This window comes from Taurulus bubalis (assembly GCF_910589615.1).
Source record: "Taurulus bubalis genome assembly, chromosome: 3".
NCBI classification, from domain to species: domain Eukaryota; kingdom Metazoa; phylum Chordata; class Actinopteri; order Perciformes; family Cottidae; genus Taurulus; species Taurulus bubalis.
In genome coordinates this window covers 49,609-65,560 of record NC_136591.1, presented here as the reverse complement: position 1 = coordinate 65,560, position 15,952 = coordinate 49,609, and the positions used below count along the sequence as shown (strand labels likewise).

General features: G+C 46.7%; 1 protein-coding gene across 1 annotated transcript; it reads right to left on the bottom strand.

Moving 5' to 3' along the window:
• Positions 1-8,527: 8,527 nt before the first annotated feature.
• Positions 8,528-15,057, bottom strand: serinc1 (serine incorporator 1). Its single transcript, XM_079216289.1, has 10 exons — positions 14,937-15,057; positions 13,197-13,358; positions 12,861-13,054; positions 12,688-12,767; positions 12,175-12,312; positions 11,730-11,899; positions 11,509-11,599; positions 10,214-10,355; positions 9,894-10,118; positions 8,528-9,652 (listed from the first exon to the last, which is right to left on the bottom strand). The coding sequence occupies exons 1-10, from the start codon at positions 14,973-14,975 to the stop codon at positions 9,514-9,516; spliced, it is 1,380 nt and encodes a 459-aa protein (XP_079072415.1). The 5' UTR covers positions 14,976-15,057; the 3' UTR covers positions 8,528-9,513.
• Positions 15,058-15,952: the final 895 nt, after the last annotated feature.

Here is a 15,952-nt window from a genome sequence, read left to right as displayed (position 1 = left end):
TTGCACCTTAATAACAACTTCATTCAAACACATTGACAGCATTTCTTTATTCCATATTAAATTTAAGGCAATTAAAACCTAATTTATATATTATATTATATATATATTATATTTATAAAACATGTCAATATTCTTTTCCAAGACATTTAACTTCTCAAAACAAACAAAAAAACATCTAAATGTGCCATTGGTTGCATGCGAGGCAGGTAGTAAGGGCCAGGGCCCTGTTTCTCGTACCTGGCTTACTGAGTTAGCGGGCTAATTTCCAGGATAAGATGACGTAGGTCAGGCTTTTCGGTTTCTCGAAGCAAGTTTAAAAAAATCACCATAGCAACACAGCCAAAAATGTAAACCTGCTCCCGGGCAGGCTTACTGAAATTCAATGGATAAGCTGGCCACTCCCACGGACAAAAAAGGCAGCTCACTTCCTCATTGATGAAGGAGCGATATTAGTCATATTAGTTTTATAGGGAGAGCGTTCTTCGAAATTGCCAAGATCCTGTGACAACCCTCCCACTCTGCACCTGGGACCCCGGTTTAAGATTGGCTTCCTGGTGGGAGGAGCTGGGACAGCCCGCCTCTGAGAGGGCATAAAAGGCGGCACTAATGGGAGTGTCGTCCTCTCTCACTCAGCAGGACCTGCTGCAACAGTCTTGTCCTGTTTTGATTGCATGAATTGTTTGGACCTGACAATAAATAGGGTTTTGTGTTAATTTGTATACTACTGCCAGCAGTCACATTTAAATAATTATAGTTTGATTGATTTGGGTGATTAGGGTTATCACCAGATGACTGACGTCTGGTTAGAATTAACGAGACCGTTTCAGCACGGATCTTCTGTGGAGAAACCGAGTTAGCCTGATGTCAACCATCTCGCTAATTTAAGATGGATAATAGGACATTTGCTCGACTTTGTTGAACCACGTACGAAGACCCCCCCTGATCTTTGCAGATGTATGCATTGCATTTTTGCCACATTTTCCATGTTTTGAGATCACTCCTCCGAGGGCAGAATTAGCCCCTCCTCCTTGTGGGTGAGGTGCCAGAGGGGCAGCTGCTGCAGAGGCAGAGCTGAGCAGAACTGCTGGATCTCCATAACTACTCATCACTAATAAAGAAAAACAAGAATAACCCTAGGTTTATCTTTAGCACTGTGGCCAGGCTGGCTGAGAGTCATACAGGCATGAAAATCCCTCACCTTTCGGCGAAATTCGCCGTTTTGAAACCAAAATAGGTGACCTACGTGGATCGTGTAGATCCGAAGAGTTTTTGTTTTTGGGAGAGGGGGGGGGGGGTCAACTGTCCGCCGTTTCTGAGATTGGAGTGGGACACGGAAAAAAAACTGAGGTCGTGATCATCTTAGCAAGAGAAGATCTTTGACGTCGCGAGTCTTGGCCAAGCGTTAAGATGTCTACAGCGGCTTCATTTCCCTCCCACCAGTTTTTTAATGGCAAGCTAGTCAGTTAGCTAACGTTGTTGGAGAGACAGCGAGTGAGATTACTGGCAGCGGAGAGTCCGTGGCAGCATGTGACGTCAGACAGGAGAGCGGTGACTCAGCGGCGGCTCAGTTCTACCTACGACACCTCACTACATATAAGTTCTACCTACGACACCCCACTACATATAAGTTCTACCTACTGACACCTCACTACATATAAGTTCTACCTACTGACACCTCACTACATATAAGTTCTACCTACCGACACCTCACTACATATAAGTTCTACCTACTGACACCTCACTACATATAAGTTCTACCTACCGACACCTCACTACATATAAGTTCTACCTACGACACCTCACTACATATAAGGAGAGGACAATGAAGATTTTATCCAACTTTTATTTTAATAAAAAAAACGAAATGAGTTTCCTCCGTTGGGTGGCCAGGCTCCTGTTTATATTTAAGGGTCAAAGATCTACGTGTAGGAAAAAGTGTATCCTCTAGTTAATTATAATCCATAGAGTTATGCGGTTATAACCACTGTCACACAGAGAGAGGTGTGCTTGAAATTCGCCGTTTTGAAACCAAAATAGGTGACCTACGTGAATCGTGTAGATTTGATGAGAATTTTTTTGTCGGGGGGTATTTATATTCAGTGAACTGCGAACAGGTGCGCGTGCCAGAAGGGAGCGCGAGTGCATGGAAATATTAACACAAAGGACCTTGCATCACCAGTGCAGACCACCATCAGAAGCATCTGGCAGTGCTCAGCAGGCCAAGAAACAGACTGCTGAAGAAGAGAAAAGGGCAAGGCTGAGACATGTGGCAAAACAGCGAAAGCGGGCGATGGAGACACTGGTGGTTCAGGCAAAGAAGACAAAATAATCTGTTTCTGAGAGTATTACGAACTGTAAATTGTTATCTTTGCCAATACAATGTATTACAATCTGAATTACATTGTATTGGCTGTCAATCATGATGGAAGAGTAGACAAGTTAAGTTACAGCATGTCCACCATCTCTTGTGGGGGTTATGCATTAAGCCATTTGTGGTGCCCTTACCATATTGTGCCTCATATACTGTACATGTTAGACCCAGTGACAGGCTGGCATGAAATGGCTTGCATAATACTTAGTAAGGAGGCCATATTAATTTTTGACTCATGCCTGAAGTTAAGTTTCTCCAGCCCCCCCCCCCCCGGACACCTCTCACCTTTTTCACCCCTGACCCGTTTTCATGCCTGGTCATAGCTCGGTGGATCTGTGTATTCCTATAGACCTCAGTAGTGATGACTTCATGAACTTCTTCAATGGTAAGATTCTGGCTGTTAGAGACAGGATCGGTAATCTCCTGCCCTCGGCTACTGCCGGTCCATCCTCAGGTGGGATGGCCATGGAGGAGGCTGTGGGCCCTGTTGTGTGTCTGGATAGATTTTTTTCAACCTCGACCAACTGTCTTCAATGGCTTATTTGAGGAGTTTCAGTCAGGATTTAGAAAGCATCATAGCACAGAGACACTAGTGACAATTACTAATGATCTTCTAGTTGCATCAGATAGGGGACTTGTCTCTGTACTGGTCTTGTTAGACCTTAGTGCTGATAAAGGACTTGTCTCTGTACTGGTCTTGTTAGACCTTAGTGCTGATAAAGGACTTGTCTCTGTACTGGTCTTGTTAGACCTTAGTGTTGATAAAGGACTTGTCTCTGTTCTGGTCTTGTTAGACCTTAGTGTTGATAAAGGACTTGTCTCTGTACTGGTCTTGTTAGACCTTAGTGTTGATAAAGGACTTGTCTCTGTTCTGGTCTTGTTAGACCTTAGTGTTGATAAAGGACTTGTCTCTGTACTGGTCTTGTTAGACCATAGTGCAGCATTCAACACCATTGACCATGACATCTTATTACAGTTTAGACTAATCTAGTCTCTAGACTAGACCAGTTGATTGGTATTAAAGGTACAGCACTAAGCTGATTTAAGTCGTATTTATCAGATCAAGCTCAGTTTCTATTTGTAAACAATGAGGCTTCGATGACCACCACCGTTCGTCATGGAGTTCCACAAGGTTCTTGGACCAATTTTATTCACATTATATATGCCTCCTTTAGGCAATATTATCAGAAAACACTCCATAAACTTTCACTGCTATGCCGATTATACTCAACTATATCTGTTGATCAAGCCAGATGAAATCCACCAGGTCGCTAAACTTCAAGCGTGTCTTAAAGACATCAAAACCTGGATGACCTGCAACTTCCTGCTGCTGAACTCGGACAAGACTGAAGTTATTTTACTCGACCCAGAACACTGCAGAAATCAATGATCTGATTATATGGTTTCTTTGGATGGCATCGCTGTGGCATCCACCACCACCGTAAGGAATCTCTGAGTTATTTTTGACCAGGACCTGTCCTTTGGCTCCCACATGAAACAGATCTCAAGGACCGCCTTTTTTCACCTATGGAACATCTCAAAGATCCGGCACATCTTGTCTCAAAGTGATGCAGAAACGTTGATCCACACATTTGTTACTTCAAGACAGGATTACTGTAACTCTGTATTACCAGGCTGCTCTGGTAAGTCCCTTGGGTCTTTCCAGTTGATCCAGAATGCTGAAGCTCGTGTACTAACGGAAGAGAGATCACATTACTCCTGTACTAGCTGCTCTCCACTGGCTTCCTGTAAGATCGAGAATCATATTTAAAATCCTTCTCCTTATCTACAAAGCCTTAACTGGTGATGCACCATCATATCTTAAGGACCTTATAGTACCATATTACCCCACGAGAGAGCTTATAATGGCCCAACCATGGCCTTGCTGATGCAACTGGCCTGGAGCCGGTCCTGCCAGCTGCCATGGCCCTGCTTTCTCCTCCCACTGCCACTGGGATGCCCCTCCTCTCTACCTCCTTCTGCTTAATGGGTCGTGGCTATCTGGATCATGGACCATGCATACTACTCATTATATGAATAATTTCTATCACATTCATTTGAATGTGCTGTAACTCTGTTACATTATTCATTCTGGCCACATGACATCTATTGCTTCTGTCCATCCGGGAAGAGGGATCCTCCTCTGTTGCTCTCCCTCAGGTTTCTTCCCCTTTTTTCCCTGTGAAAGGGTTTTACTATCTTTATTGGGAGTTTTTCCTGATCCGATGTGAGGTCCCGGGACAGGGATGTCATGTGTACAGATTGTAAAGCCCTCCGAGGCAAACTTGTATTTGTGATGTTGGGCTATACAAAATAAACTGAATTGAATTGAATTGAATAATGCCATATTACCCCACTAGAGAGTTTATAGTGCCATATTACCCCACTAGAGCATTACGCTCACTGAATGCAGGGTTACTTGTGGTTCCCAGAGTGTTAAAAAGTAGGTTGGGGGCTAGAGCTTTCAGTTATCGGGCTCCTCTTCTGTGGAATCAGCTTCCACTTTCAGTCCGGGGGGGCAGACAGTCACCTCATTTAAGAGTAGACTTAAGACTTTCCTCTTTGATAGCGCTTATAGTTAGGGCTGGTTCAGGCTTATAGTTAGGGCTGTTTCAGGCTTATAGTTAGGGCTGTTTCAGGCTTATAGTTAGGGCTGGTTCAGGCTTATAGTTAGGGCTGGCTAAGGTTTGTCCTGGTCCAGCCCCTAGATATGCTGCTATAGGCCTAGACTGCTGGGGGACATCTTAGGATACACTGAGCTCCTCTTCTACTCTTCTCTTCTTCTCTTCCTCTTTTGCTCCTCTTCTTCTCTTCCTCTTTCGCTCCTCTTCTTTCTCTCCTTCTGGATAAATGATTGTCTCTTCAATGCACATTACTAACTCTACTTTTTTTCCATGGATCGTGGCTGCCTGGAACCGGTCCTGCTTGCTGCCATGGCCCTGCTGATGGAACCAGCCTTGAACCGGTCCTGCCTGCTGCCATGGCCCTGCTGATGCCCCTCCCTCCTCTCTACCTCCTTCTGCTTCATGGATCGTGTATATCTGGATCATGGACCATGCCTACTACTCATTATATGAATAATTTCTGTCATATTCATGTAATGTGCTGTAACTCTGGTACGCTATTCATTCTGGTCACATGACATCTATTGCTTCTGTCCATCTGGGGAGAGGGATCCTCCTCTGTTGCTCTCCCTCAGGTTTCTTCCCCTTTTTCCCCTGTGAAAGGGTTTTTACTATCTTTATTTGGGGGAGTTTTTCCTGATCCGATGTGAGGTCCCGGGACAGGATGTTATGTGTACAGATTGTGAAGCCCTCCGAGGCAAACTTGTATTTGTGTTGTTGGGCTATATAAAATAAACTGAATAACGAATCTGGCAATCATTAGAAGAACACCTCTCTGTTTTTTTAGGGTGATGGGGCACCAGAGCATGGGTCTAGGTGAAGGCACTTACACTTGGATGAGAACCAAGCCCGGTCTGTTTTTGACACCAGTGCAGGGGAAGCTCAGCTCAGTCCTCCGTATTGTCCCCAACATGTACAGCTTTCTTTTCAGCTGTGCTGTGAAGTAAAGAAGTTGTCACAGGTGAACGTTTTCCCCTGGAGACCTTCATGTCAAGGACAACTTACATGCCCTGATTGTTTTCTGACTGCGCACCAGCAGGTTGTCCAGTGTATACTTGTATGTTCCATGTCTAACTGGACCTGGCATTGCGTGCTGCCCATATTTTTTATCCCATATTTCCTTGGTTTACTCGGGATGTACTGTTTGAATGGACGGCGACCTCTGAAGGGGACCAGCTGCTCATCCACAGTCACATCAGTGTTAGATCGAACATCCACGGCAGGAGAGACACCCACTTGTCCCAAACGTCTCCAGTAGGAGCAAGTTTGTCTCGTGCATGGCGACCTTCTCTTGTGTCTTTATCATCAAATCACTCTTGAGATGATATGAATCACCTTGAATGTCATGGTAGCACTCGACTTGCCATAAACTAGCTGTAGCTTCTGGATCAGTACACGGCAGAGAGAAACAACCAACCCAGGTCCATTGGATTCATCTTTCTCCCCTCCTTGTTTGTCATGTTCAGCACCTCTTCAATAGGCGTGGGCAGAAACAGGTCAATACGAGACCTTGGATATGTGGTTGGTCCATGTAGCATGTGGTCTGGATGTTGGATCTATCACCTCATCATTATTTTCATTATGTTCTGACCCTGAATCTTCCTCATCAGTTGATTCTTCCTCTTCATGATGTTCAGTATTGTCCTCCTGGTCATTGTTTTCCACAACATGGTTAAAAGTTAGCTCACAAGCTTCCTGTGCTTCTGCCTCCTCATGGTGCTGGCCTGTCTCTCTCTAAAAAATGACACCTGTGAGAAACAACCTGTTTTTTGTTGCTGTGGTTGTCATAAACGTTGCTTGAGCCCACACATCAAACATCCAAGATCAAAGATGTTTTGGGAAGCAGTATGGGGGACAAGTTGCCCCATTGCACCACTTTGTGCTGCGGGGTCTTTTTGACCCTAGAGGACAACAGACGTTATTACATTCAATAAATCACCCATAATTCAACAAAACATTTTCAAATGTATTGTAATCACGAAGAGCATAGTATTAAACAACCCTCATTATTTTCAGACCATTTGATGAACAAAAAACATATTTTGATGGCAAAAGATTACATCTGTTGTCATTCTGACCCCAGGACAACAGGAGGGTTAACAAATGATATAGTATTTCAAAATACTTGGGAGGAGTTCGGGGAGGCCATGGAGAAGGACTTTCGGTTGGCCCCAAGGAGGTTCTGGCAAACCATCCGGTGGCTCAGGAAGGGAAAGCAGGGCCTACCCCAGGCTGTTCTCAACAGGGGGGGTGCGGACGGACTGCTGACCCGAACTGTGGACATCGTCGGGCGGTGGATAGAGCACATTGAGGAACTCCTAAACCCGGACAACATGGGGGGCAGCGCCTGAAGTCCTTGGGGTGGATGCACCCATATCCCTGGCAGAGGTCACTAAGGTAGTCAAAAAGCTCCTTGGTGGCAAGGCGCCGGGGGTGGACGAGATCCGCCCTGAGATGCTGAAAGCGCTGGACATTGTTGGGCTGTCTTGGTTGACACGCCTTTTCAGTGTCGCATGGGGGTCGGGAACAGTGCCCATGGACTGGCAGACCGGGGTGGTGGTTCCCATCTTCAAGAAGGGGGACCGGAGAGTGTGCTCAAACTATCGTAGCATCACACTGCTCAGCCTCCCGGGAAAAGCTTATGCCAGGGTGCTGGAAGGGAGGCTCCGACCGCTTGTCGAACCTCAGATTCAGACCGAGGACACGCTGGAGGGATTATATCTCCCGGCTGGCCTTGGAACGCCTCGGGATCCCCCAGAATGAGCTGGAAAGTGTTGCGGGTGAGAGGGAAGCCTGGGTCGGCCTGCTGAACCTGCTGCCACCGCGACCCGACCCCGGATAAGCGGCTGATAATGGATGGATGGATGGATAGTATTTCATAAAAAAACAAAAACACAGTATATCACAAAATGAAAAAAAATCACAGGATAGTTTGTAAAAAAAATCTGAAAAAATAGTACGTCATAAAAGGTCAGACTATTATATGGAATAAAAGGTCATAGTATAGTATGTTGAAAAAAGTTAAATAAAAATGTATAGTATGTTGAAAAAAAACAATATTTCCATTTTTTTTTAATCGTTTTTAATGTTTGTCCACTTGAAAAAAAATAGGACCAAACTAACCCAACCTGGGGAAAGCAGATCCAAGACGTTCTTCTGTCTTGTTCCACTACTAATACTGGATTAGTTTTTTTTCATGCAGCCTTCATGAAATATATTAAGCATCATCAATGATAATGATCCACACGTTATTTATTTATTTGCCCACATAACTGGAACAGGTTAAATAAGCCATTTCATAAAACTACACATTAAGACTACATAGTGGACATAGTGTATTATTCCCAGCGGATGGCGTGAGGTTTTGAAGTTAGTTCATGGAATATGACGTGTAACTTGTGATGAGGTCGTGATAGCAACAGCTGGGATATCTGGGAGAGGGATTTATTATTAATCAGCTCCTTCTTCTTGTCCATATGTCGCTTTCTCTTTGACCAAACGACCCATCAGGAGGAAGGAACAAACAACACTCCACCGTCTTTTCCCTCCATTTTATTGAAGGAGTTACAGTATACTTTTACATGTCGGGAGAAAAAAACAAAAACATATTAGGATCAAAGCACAGGTTTGGACAATCAAAACACGACGCGTGTGAGAAACTACATGCTAAAACTCTTACAACGCTACCAAATAATTTATCCAGAGGTTTTCAAATTGACATTGTCAACTCTGAAGCAACACAAAAACAGGAATGCCTTGTTGTGTATGTGCAAGCTGCAGAGGACACGCACAGCTGGTAGAGCTTCAGCACACACACACACACACACACACACACACACACACACACACACACACACACACACACACACACACACACACACACACACACACACACACACACACACACACACACACACACACACACCTCGTGTCTCTGAGCAATAGCTGGAGTCCTGCTCATACACAACTGACCCGTCCCGCTCCAGCTGAGCACTTAATTCACACTAACAGCGCTTCCTCGTCAATACTGCCGTCGGCGTAGTCGGCCGCCATCGTCCTCACAGGAGCTTCAGTTACAGCCGCTGTTCAGGTTACGCTAGTTAGTTTTTTTTATTATAAGAAAAAGCATGCAACTCTGGGTTTATAGAAAGAAAACTAAAATCATCCGCTAGAAATACACGGGACGTATTTACAATGTCAAACAGCACGGGGGGTTAAGCACGACAACAAGCGGCTGAGGATTCACAATGACGCTGCAGAGGAGCCAGAGCTGCAGCAGAGGAGCCAGAGCTGCAGCAGAGGAGCCAGAGCTGCAGCAGAGGAGCCAGAGCTGCAGCAGAGGAGCCAGAGCTGCAGCAGAGGAGCCCCCCGAACCAAACGGCCCTGAAACAGCCCTCAGGCCCCTCTGCTGCAGCTACTGTTTTTATTTTTATTAAACTGACTTTTAGCTGAAACCAAAACACAGGTGAAGCGGAGCATGGATGTGTTTGTGTGGAGCGATGGGCGGCGCTGGCGTGTTCAGTCAAACTCTCTGTTGACCAGCACCAGCGGCGCCACCAGCGTCCACACATAGAGGGCGATGCAGATCCAGCTGGACGAGATCTTCACCCACACCGACGGCCACCTGCTGGTCATGGCCTGGTACTTGGAGTCGGGGCTAAGGGGGCACAATAGATGACAGATTTAGGCGCTGTCAAATTTAAAAAACCTTTCTTCTGTATGACTAGCAACACTAATTTATCGACATGCATACATATACATTTTTGGAAGAATAAATAAAGCATGAGCAAAGCAGAATTGGAACCGGTCAATCCTGTTAAACCACGAGTCGACTTAAGAAGTGCTCAGAGGCAAAGTGTGAGGATCTGTCCGGCCTCCCCTGTTGCCGCGTTGCCTACCTGTACCAGTTGGTGAGCGTCATCATGATGTAGAGCGACGCCAGGAACAGCATGAAGTGGAAGAAGGAGTAGGAGTAGGTGACGCCGTCCTTCTCGTTGTCCACGGCTCGGCCGGCGCCGCCGCCCTCCTCGAAGCCGTCGGCCGCCGGCCCGTCCTCGATCAGGGCCGACTCGTCGCTGGTCAGCGTCAGTTTGTTCACCTGGGCGTTGGACGAGTTACGAATGCTGGTGGACACACGGGAGAGAGAGGACATTGAGACATCGGCCGCCCTCTTAGACACCGTTCAGGCTGCTAATTAAACTGCAGAGGACTTCCTCACCTGGAGTAGAGGACACACATCAGGAAGAGGACCAATCCCACGATGCCCTGGGCATCCCACCACTGAACCACGTGGTCCTGGCCGGCAGGACTGGTGCTGTTCATCCCGATAATACCCAGAAGGCTCGGGTTGCATTTCCTGTCTGTGAGCCACAAGGAAATGGTTACTGCGTCCAACACAAAAGGCTTTATTTAAGCGCTGTTTTGTTGTTTGAGGAAAACACTGAGTGAATGGGGACATGTAGTTCCTTTATTTGAACACAGGGTGGTGCATTCAGCTCAAAGGGCATATAGGTAAGTGCCTGCTAATGAGAACAGGTGTGTGTGGATGGAAGCACAATAGTTTTTGACCGTGGTGGTGTCAACGTGTTAGTGCAGTATCAGTCTGGTTGTGTCCTGTGTTGTGCTGCAACATGCAAAACGAACTTAATCCAAGTTTATTGGACAAGCGGATTAATGCTCTGGTGTCACGGAGCAGAGAATAGATGGATGAAAGAGACACAGCGCATTGGACTTTGGATTTGTTTGTGGCAAGAACATGCGTCCAAACATGTTCTCCCATTCGCCCCTCGTGGCTCTATTACACTGGGTAAGTCCTCTACATTAAGTCAAAAACCAAGCTTCATTGGAACTCGTATGGACCGTCGTTTGTGGAACAGCTGATTGACGTCACTGAATTGGACAGCTGATTGGTCGGAGTTTCTACAAGCGCCATCTTGGATCACGGCCGTAACCATCTTGTTGTTTTCATAACCAATGAACGGAGGTTAAAATATTGAAACTAGAAATTGAGACAAACTCACGTTTACAATGTTTACTGAGGGAATAAATCGAGAGAAGTAGAGTCATTTATATAGACTTCTATACAACCAGAGGAGTCGCCCCTGGTGGTCAGGAGAGAGAATGCAGCTTTAACACATGAAGCATATACTTCTATACAACCAGAGGAGTCGCCCCCTGGTGGTCAGGAGAGAGAATGCAGCTTTAACACATGAAGCATATACTTCTATACAACCAGAGGAGTCGCCCCCTGGTGGTCAGGAGAGAGAATGCATGTTTTAAGACACTCCCGCCGCCTAGTTTCTTCCAGATATGACATCAAACTTACATGCACCTATTGTTAGCTTCTTGCAGTGATATGACTGGTTGACATTATATATTAGAGAAACACCGTTTATATAGGCAAGGAAGCAGAGAAGAGACACCTAATTTCCCCGGTTAGAGATGTTTGTTTCCCCAAAAAACTCCAGAACTCAGTGCAAGGTGAAAGCAGCATGGAAAAGCATGACATCCTACCGGGCTCGTTGGTCATGGCAGACCAGGTCAGGTACATGGTGTACAGGGTGACTAGGGAGGACTGCAGCAGGCCAGACCGGGGCTGGGACTCCTTCACACACAGAGCAGCAGGCATTAGTAGGAAAATCAATCTAAGAGCAGCTACACAAGTAAAGAAATGCAGGGGAATAGCCCATGACTTCTTCAGGCTTTAGGTCACAGGCATGAATGAGAGGGAGAACCTGGATCGGTGGCAGGACGGACAGCACGGAGGCCGCCACGCACAGCAGCATGTTGATGCTGATGAAGACCTTGTTCTCGGTGCAGCCGTCGGAGTGGGTGTAGTAGACGTAGAACATGACCAGAGACACCAGGGACAGCAGGTAGTTCACTGCGGTGACCGACAGCAGCGCTGTGGACACAAGACGGGCTATTAAAAACCTGAAAGCTACAACCATCTGAATCAATCTTCTGTGTGAACATGTTATCATTAGTCTGTAATCTCTTCATGGGTTCCCTTCCCCACAACAATAAATACAGATCTTAAGGAAATACAGACTACTCCAGACTCATTTTTGCATGCCATACTTTACAGTAAAAAATGGCTTTCAAGACAATCATCTTTCTCATGGTTTTCTCCATGAGAGTTGTTCATGATCAAGTTTTTCTCCGTGGCATAAATCATACCTGCATACCAGCAGCGGGAGTTGCCCTCCTCCATCTTCTCCACCCAGGACTCATTCCAGGAGTGGGCGAAGTCGATGAGCAGAACCAGCTGGATGAGGATGAAGCAGAAGGCTCCGGCCATGCCGATGTAGAACCACACTGTGGAGACGGAGAGCTGTCAGAGTGCTGCACCCATCTGACCCTAACCAAACCATTCAAGAACCCACACAACTCCAGGATCTCTTTCTTTGTTCATGACATTTGAGAGATGCATGGTTTCAGACAGCAAACGTTCATGTCGGGACATTGTTTATCACGTATGATGTCATACGCAGACTAATCCCCGTAAGAAGTGACAACATATCTGCAGTAGTGATGTACCGTCACAGACTTAGGATTCTATATTTTAAATGCATCAGCCTTCTTGGTTCTTCCCCGGTACCCTATTAATCAGGAAACAGTGAAGGAGGAATTCCCAGGATTGAACAGACAGTAGAATTGATGAGGAAGACGATGATGGACAAGAACAGTTACCGGTAGTGAAGGGGCCGTCCGAGATGAAGAAGGATCCGATAGTGATGCCAGCGGCTGCAGCAAACTTAAAGAACCAAAACCTGGAAGTGAAGGGTTTTAACATCAGTCGCAGGCAAAAACTAAGAACTTGAATTCTTGCTGAAACGCCCCACCAGGACCGATGGGCGACTCACCCGTTGTGCAGCGCGGCGCGGGGGTCGTGGCTGCTCTTGACCTTGATCATGAGCAGAGAGAAGAGCAGGAAGAACGCGGCCATGCCGAAGCAGACGCGGTACACGGCCTTGTAGCCGACCAGCACGTCGCAGTTCACGTGGCCCTCCACGCCCGGGATGGACGAGCCCGCCCCGCCTTCACAGAAACCAGGGATCTACAGCGGCACAGGGACAGAAGCCATTTTAAGCCAGACCACAGACTCTGGAGCACAGAGCAGCGTCCTACCGCTGGTCCCGTTAGTAACAATAACATGTCTGTGATGGTAATAGCATGTCTGTGATAATAACATGTCCTACCTTCTGGAGCTGGCCCTCCATGCCGGGCATCAGCATGATGCAGGCGATGCCCACTCCCAGCAGCAGGAAGAAGGCGTAGATGAGGCGGGTCACTGTGGAGTTGTTTCCACCGGGGCAGCACCGACATAGCAGACAGGGGGCGCTGCCGCACAGGCAGGGGATCTGCACACAAACCAGGACTAAGACAAGGACCCGGGATCTGCACACAAACCAGGACCTGGGTCTCTCTCTCCCTCTCCCTCTCCCTCTCAGCTGTCCAGCTCCACATGGCGCAATGAGCCGATACCTGACCCCTTGTTTACGGGACCGCAGTGTCGCAACAGCCCCGACATGTTTGTTTACACCGACATGAGCAACAACCACTCGGCTGACAACAACAGAGCGGTCCGTGGCCGTAATGTTGATCGTATTCTGTGTGGTGGTTCTCTAACGGTTGGTTAATGGTCGCTGGGCTTCACACAAAGGCAGCCACCGTGTAACGTAGCGCCAGTTAGCTTAGCAACGACAGGAGCGACACAACACGACATGTGAACTATGGCTCTGTTAGCAGCTAGTAAACAACAACAGTGAGTGAACAGCAGCTAGTGAACAGCAGCTAGTAAACAGCAGCTAGTAAACAGCAGCTAGTAAACAGCAGCTAGTGAACGGCTAGTGAACAGCAGCTAGTAAACAGCTAGTAAACAGCTAGTAAACAGCAGCTAGTAAACAGCTAGTAAACGGCTAGTAAACAGCAGCTAGTAAACAGCCGCTAGTGAACGGCTAGTAAACAGCAGCTAGTAAACAGCCGCTAGTGAACAGCTAGTAAACAGCTAGTAAACAGCAGCTAGTAAACGGCTAGTGAACAGCAGCTAGTAAACAGCTAGTAAACAGCAGCTAGTAAACGGCTAGTGAACAGCAGCTAGTAAACAGCCGCTAGTGAACAGCTAGTAAACAGCCGCTAGTGAACAGCTAGTAAACAGCCGCTAGTAAACAGCAGCTAGTGAGCAGCTAGTAAACAGCAGCTAGTAAACAGCAGCTAGTAAACGGCTAGTAAACAGCAGCTAGTAAACAGCAGCTAGTAAACAGCAGCTAGTAAACAGCAGCTAGTAAACAGCAGCTAGTAAACAGCAGCTAGTGAACAGCTAGTAAACAGCAGCTAGTAAACAGCTAGTAAACAGCAGCTAGTAAACAGCAGCTAGTAAACAGCTAGTAAACAGCAGCTAGTAAACAGCAGCTAGTAAACAGCTAGTAAACAGCAGCTAGTAAACAGCAGCTAGTAAACAGCAGCTAGTGAACAGCCGCTAGTGAACAGCTAGTAAACAGCAGCTAGTAAACAGCTAGTAAACAGCCGCTAGTGAACAGCCAGTAAACAGCTAGTAAACAGCGGCTAGTAAACGGCTAGTGAACAGCAGCTAGTGAACAGCTAGTAAACAGCCGCTAGTAAACAGCTAGTAAACAGCAGCTAGTGAACAGCAGCTAGTGAACAGCAGCTAGTAAACGGCTAGTGAACAGCAGCTAGTGAACAGCAGCTAGTGAACAGCTAGTAAACAGCAGCTAGTAAACAGCAGCTAGTAAACAGCAGCTAGTAAACAGCTAGTAAACCCGATGACGCGCCATGTCGTGTTTATGTCCTCGTCCGCCCGCAGCGCGACGGCCTGCTCGTTATTGCGCAGTCATGACAGCGCTGGTTTGAAGCAGAACAGCAGCGAGGACACGACCACTGCGACGCGAACACGATACACGTCAACACGACAGACTTACCCAGCTCGCCATGGAGCACAATCCCAAAACGGCGCCCATGATGGCCGATGTTGTTGTTCTGTTTCTCGTCGGTCGTTAGATGGCTGGTGCTTTCGGGCTCTCCCAGAAGATGGATGATGCGCTCCCTGCGCTGCTTCTTCTTCTGCTGCTCGTAGAAGGTGCGGTCTCTCTGCTGCCCCCACAGGAGCCTGCAGGCAGCGCCGTCCAGCAGACCCACACACTGGACCTGCGTTCCGTAGTGAGCCCATAATTAAACAGTAAACTGTGGTTTCACGTGACTTCTTCCCATGAAAGCCTCATCTGTGTTACAAATCAACCAGACGTCCCAAGCAAAATAAACACGTACAAGCAGTGTATTGGATTCTTTAAGAAATATATTTGGGAAGTGTTTAAAATAAAGTAAGTGAAATAGCGAAACAAAACTAGAACTTCTGGTCCATCGTTCTATATGACATTGTGGCCCTCCAGGGGCCCAATGACGCAAGACAGCTGGAGCGAGAAGACACCCGAGAGACCATAGCTTACCTTTGGTTGTCCATAATGTGGTGGAAATTAGAAGGCATTATTCTTAAACGTGTGGATCATTTAGTGAGGTCAGTACGCCCAGACTGAACCGGGCCATCTTGGAATGATAGCAGGGGTATCTTTCTATTGTTTGGATTCTTCTGTTTTCTTGTTTTCTTTCTCTGGGCTATCACTTTTCTGTGATAGCAGCGTGGGGGAGGGGAAAGGGGAGAGGGCAACCATTTCAAAGAATAATTGTTGACGTATAAAACTCATGTGAACTATTTTTCCGGGTCAGACCTCCGAACCATTTGTGGGGGAGAGCTCTGCCCATTCAATTGAATTATTTCCAAGTTTCTGTTTAATAAATACTTAAAGACATTTAAGTATTTCACATCGCATTTGTTTTCCACTGAAGAAAATTGACAAGTTAAATTTCCAATACACATAACACGTTCTTTCACTGTCTGGTTTCACTTCTTCCAGAGGTCATCAGAGATCCTCCACCATTG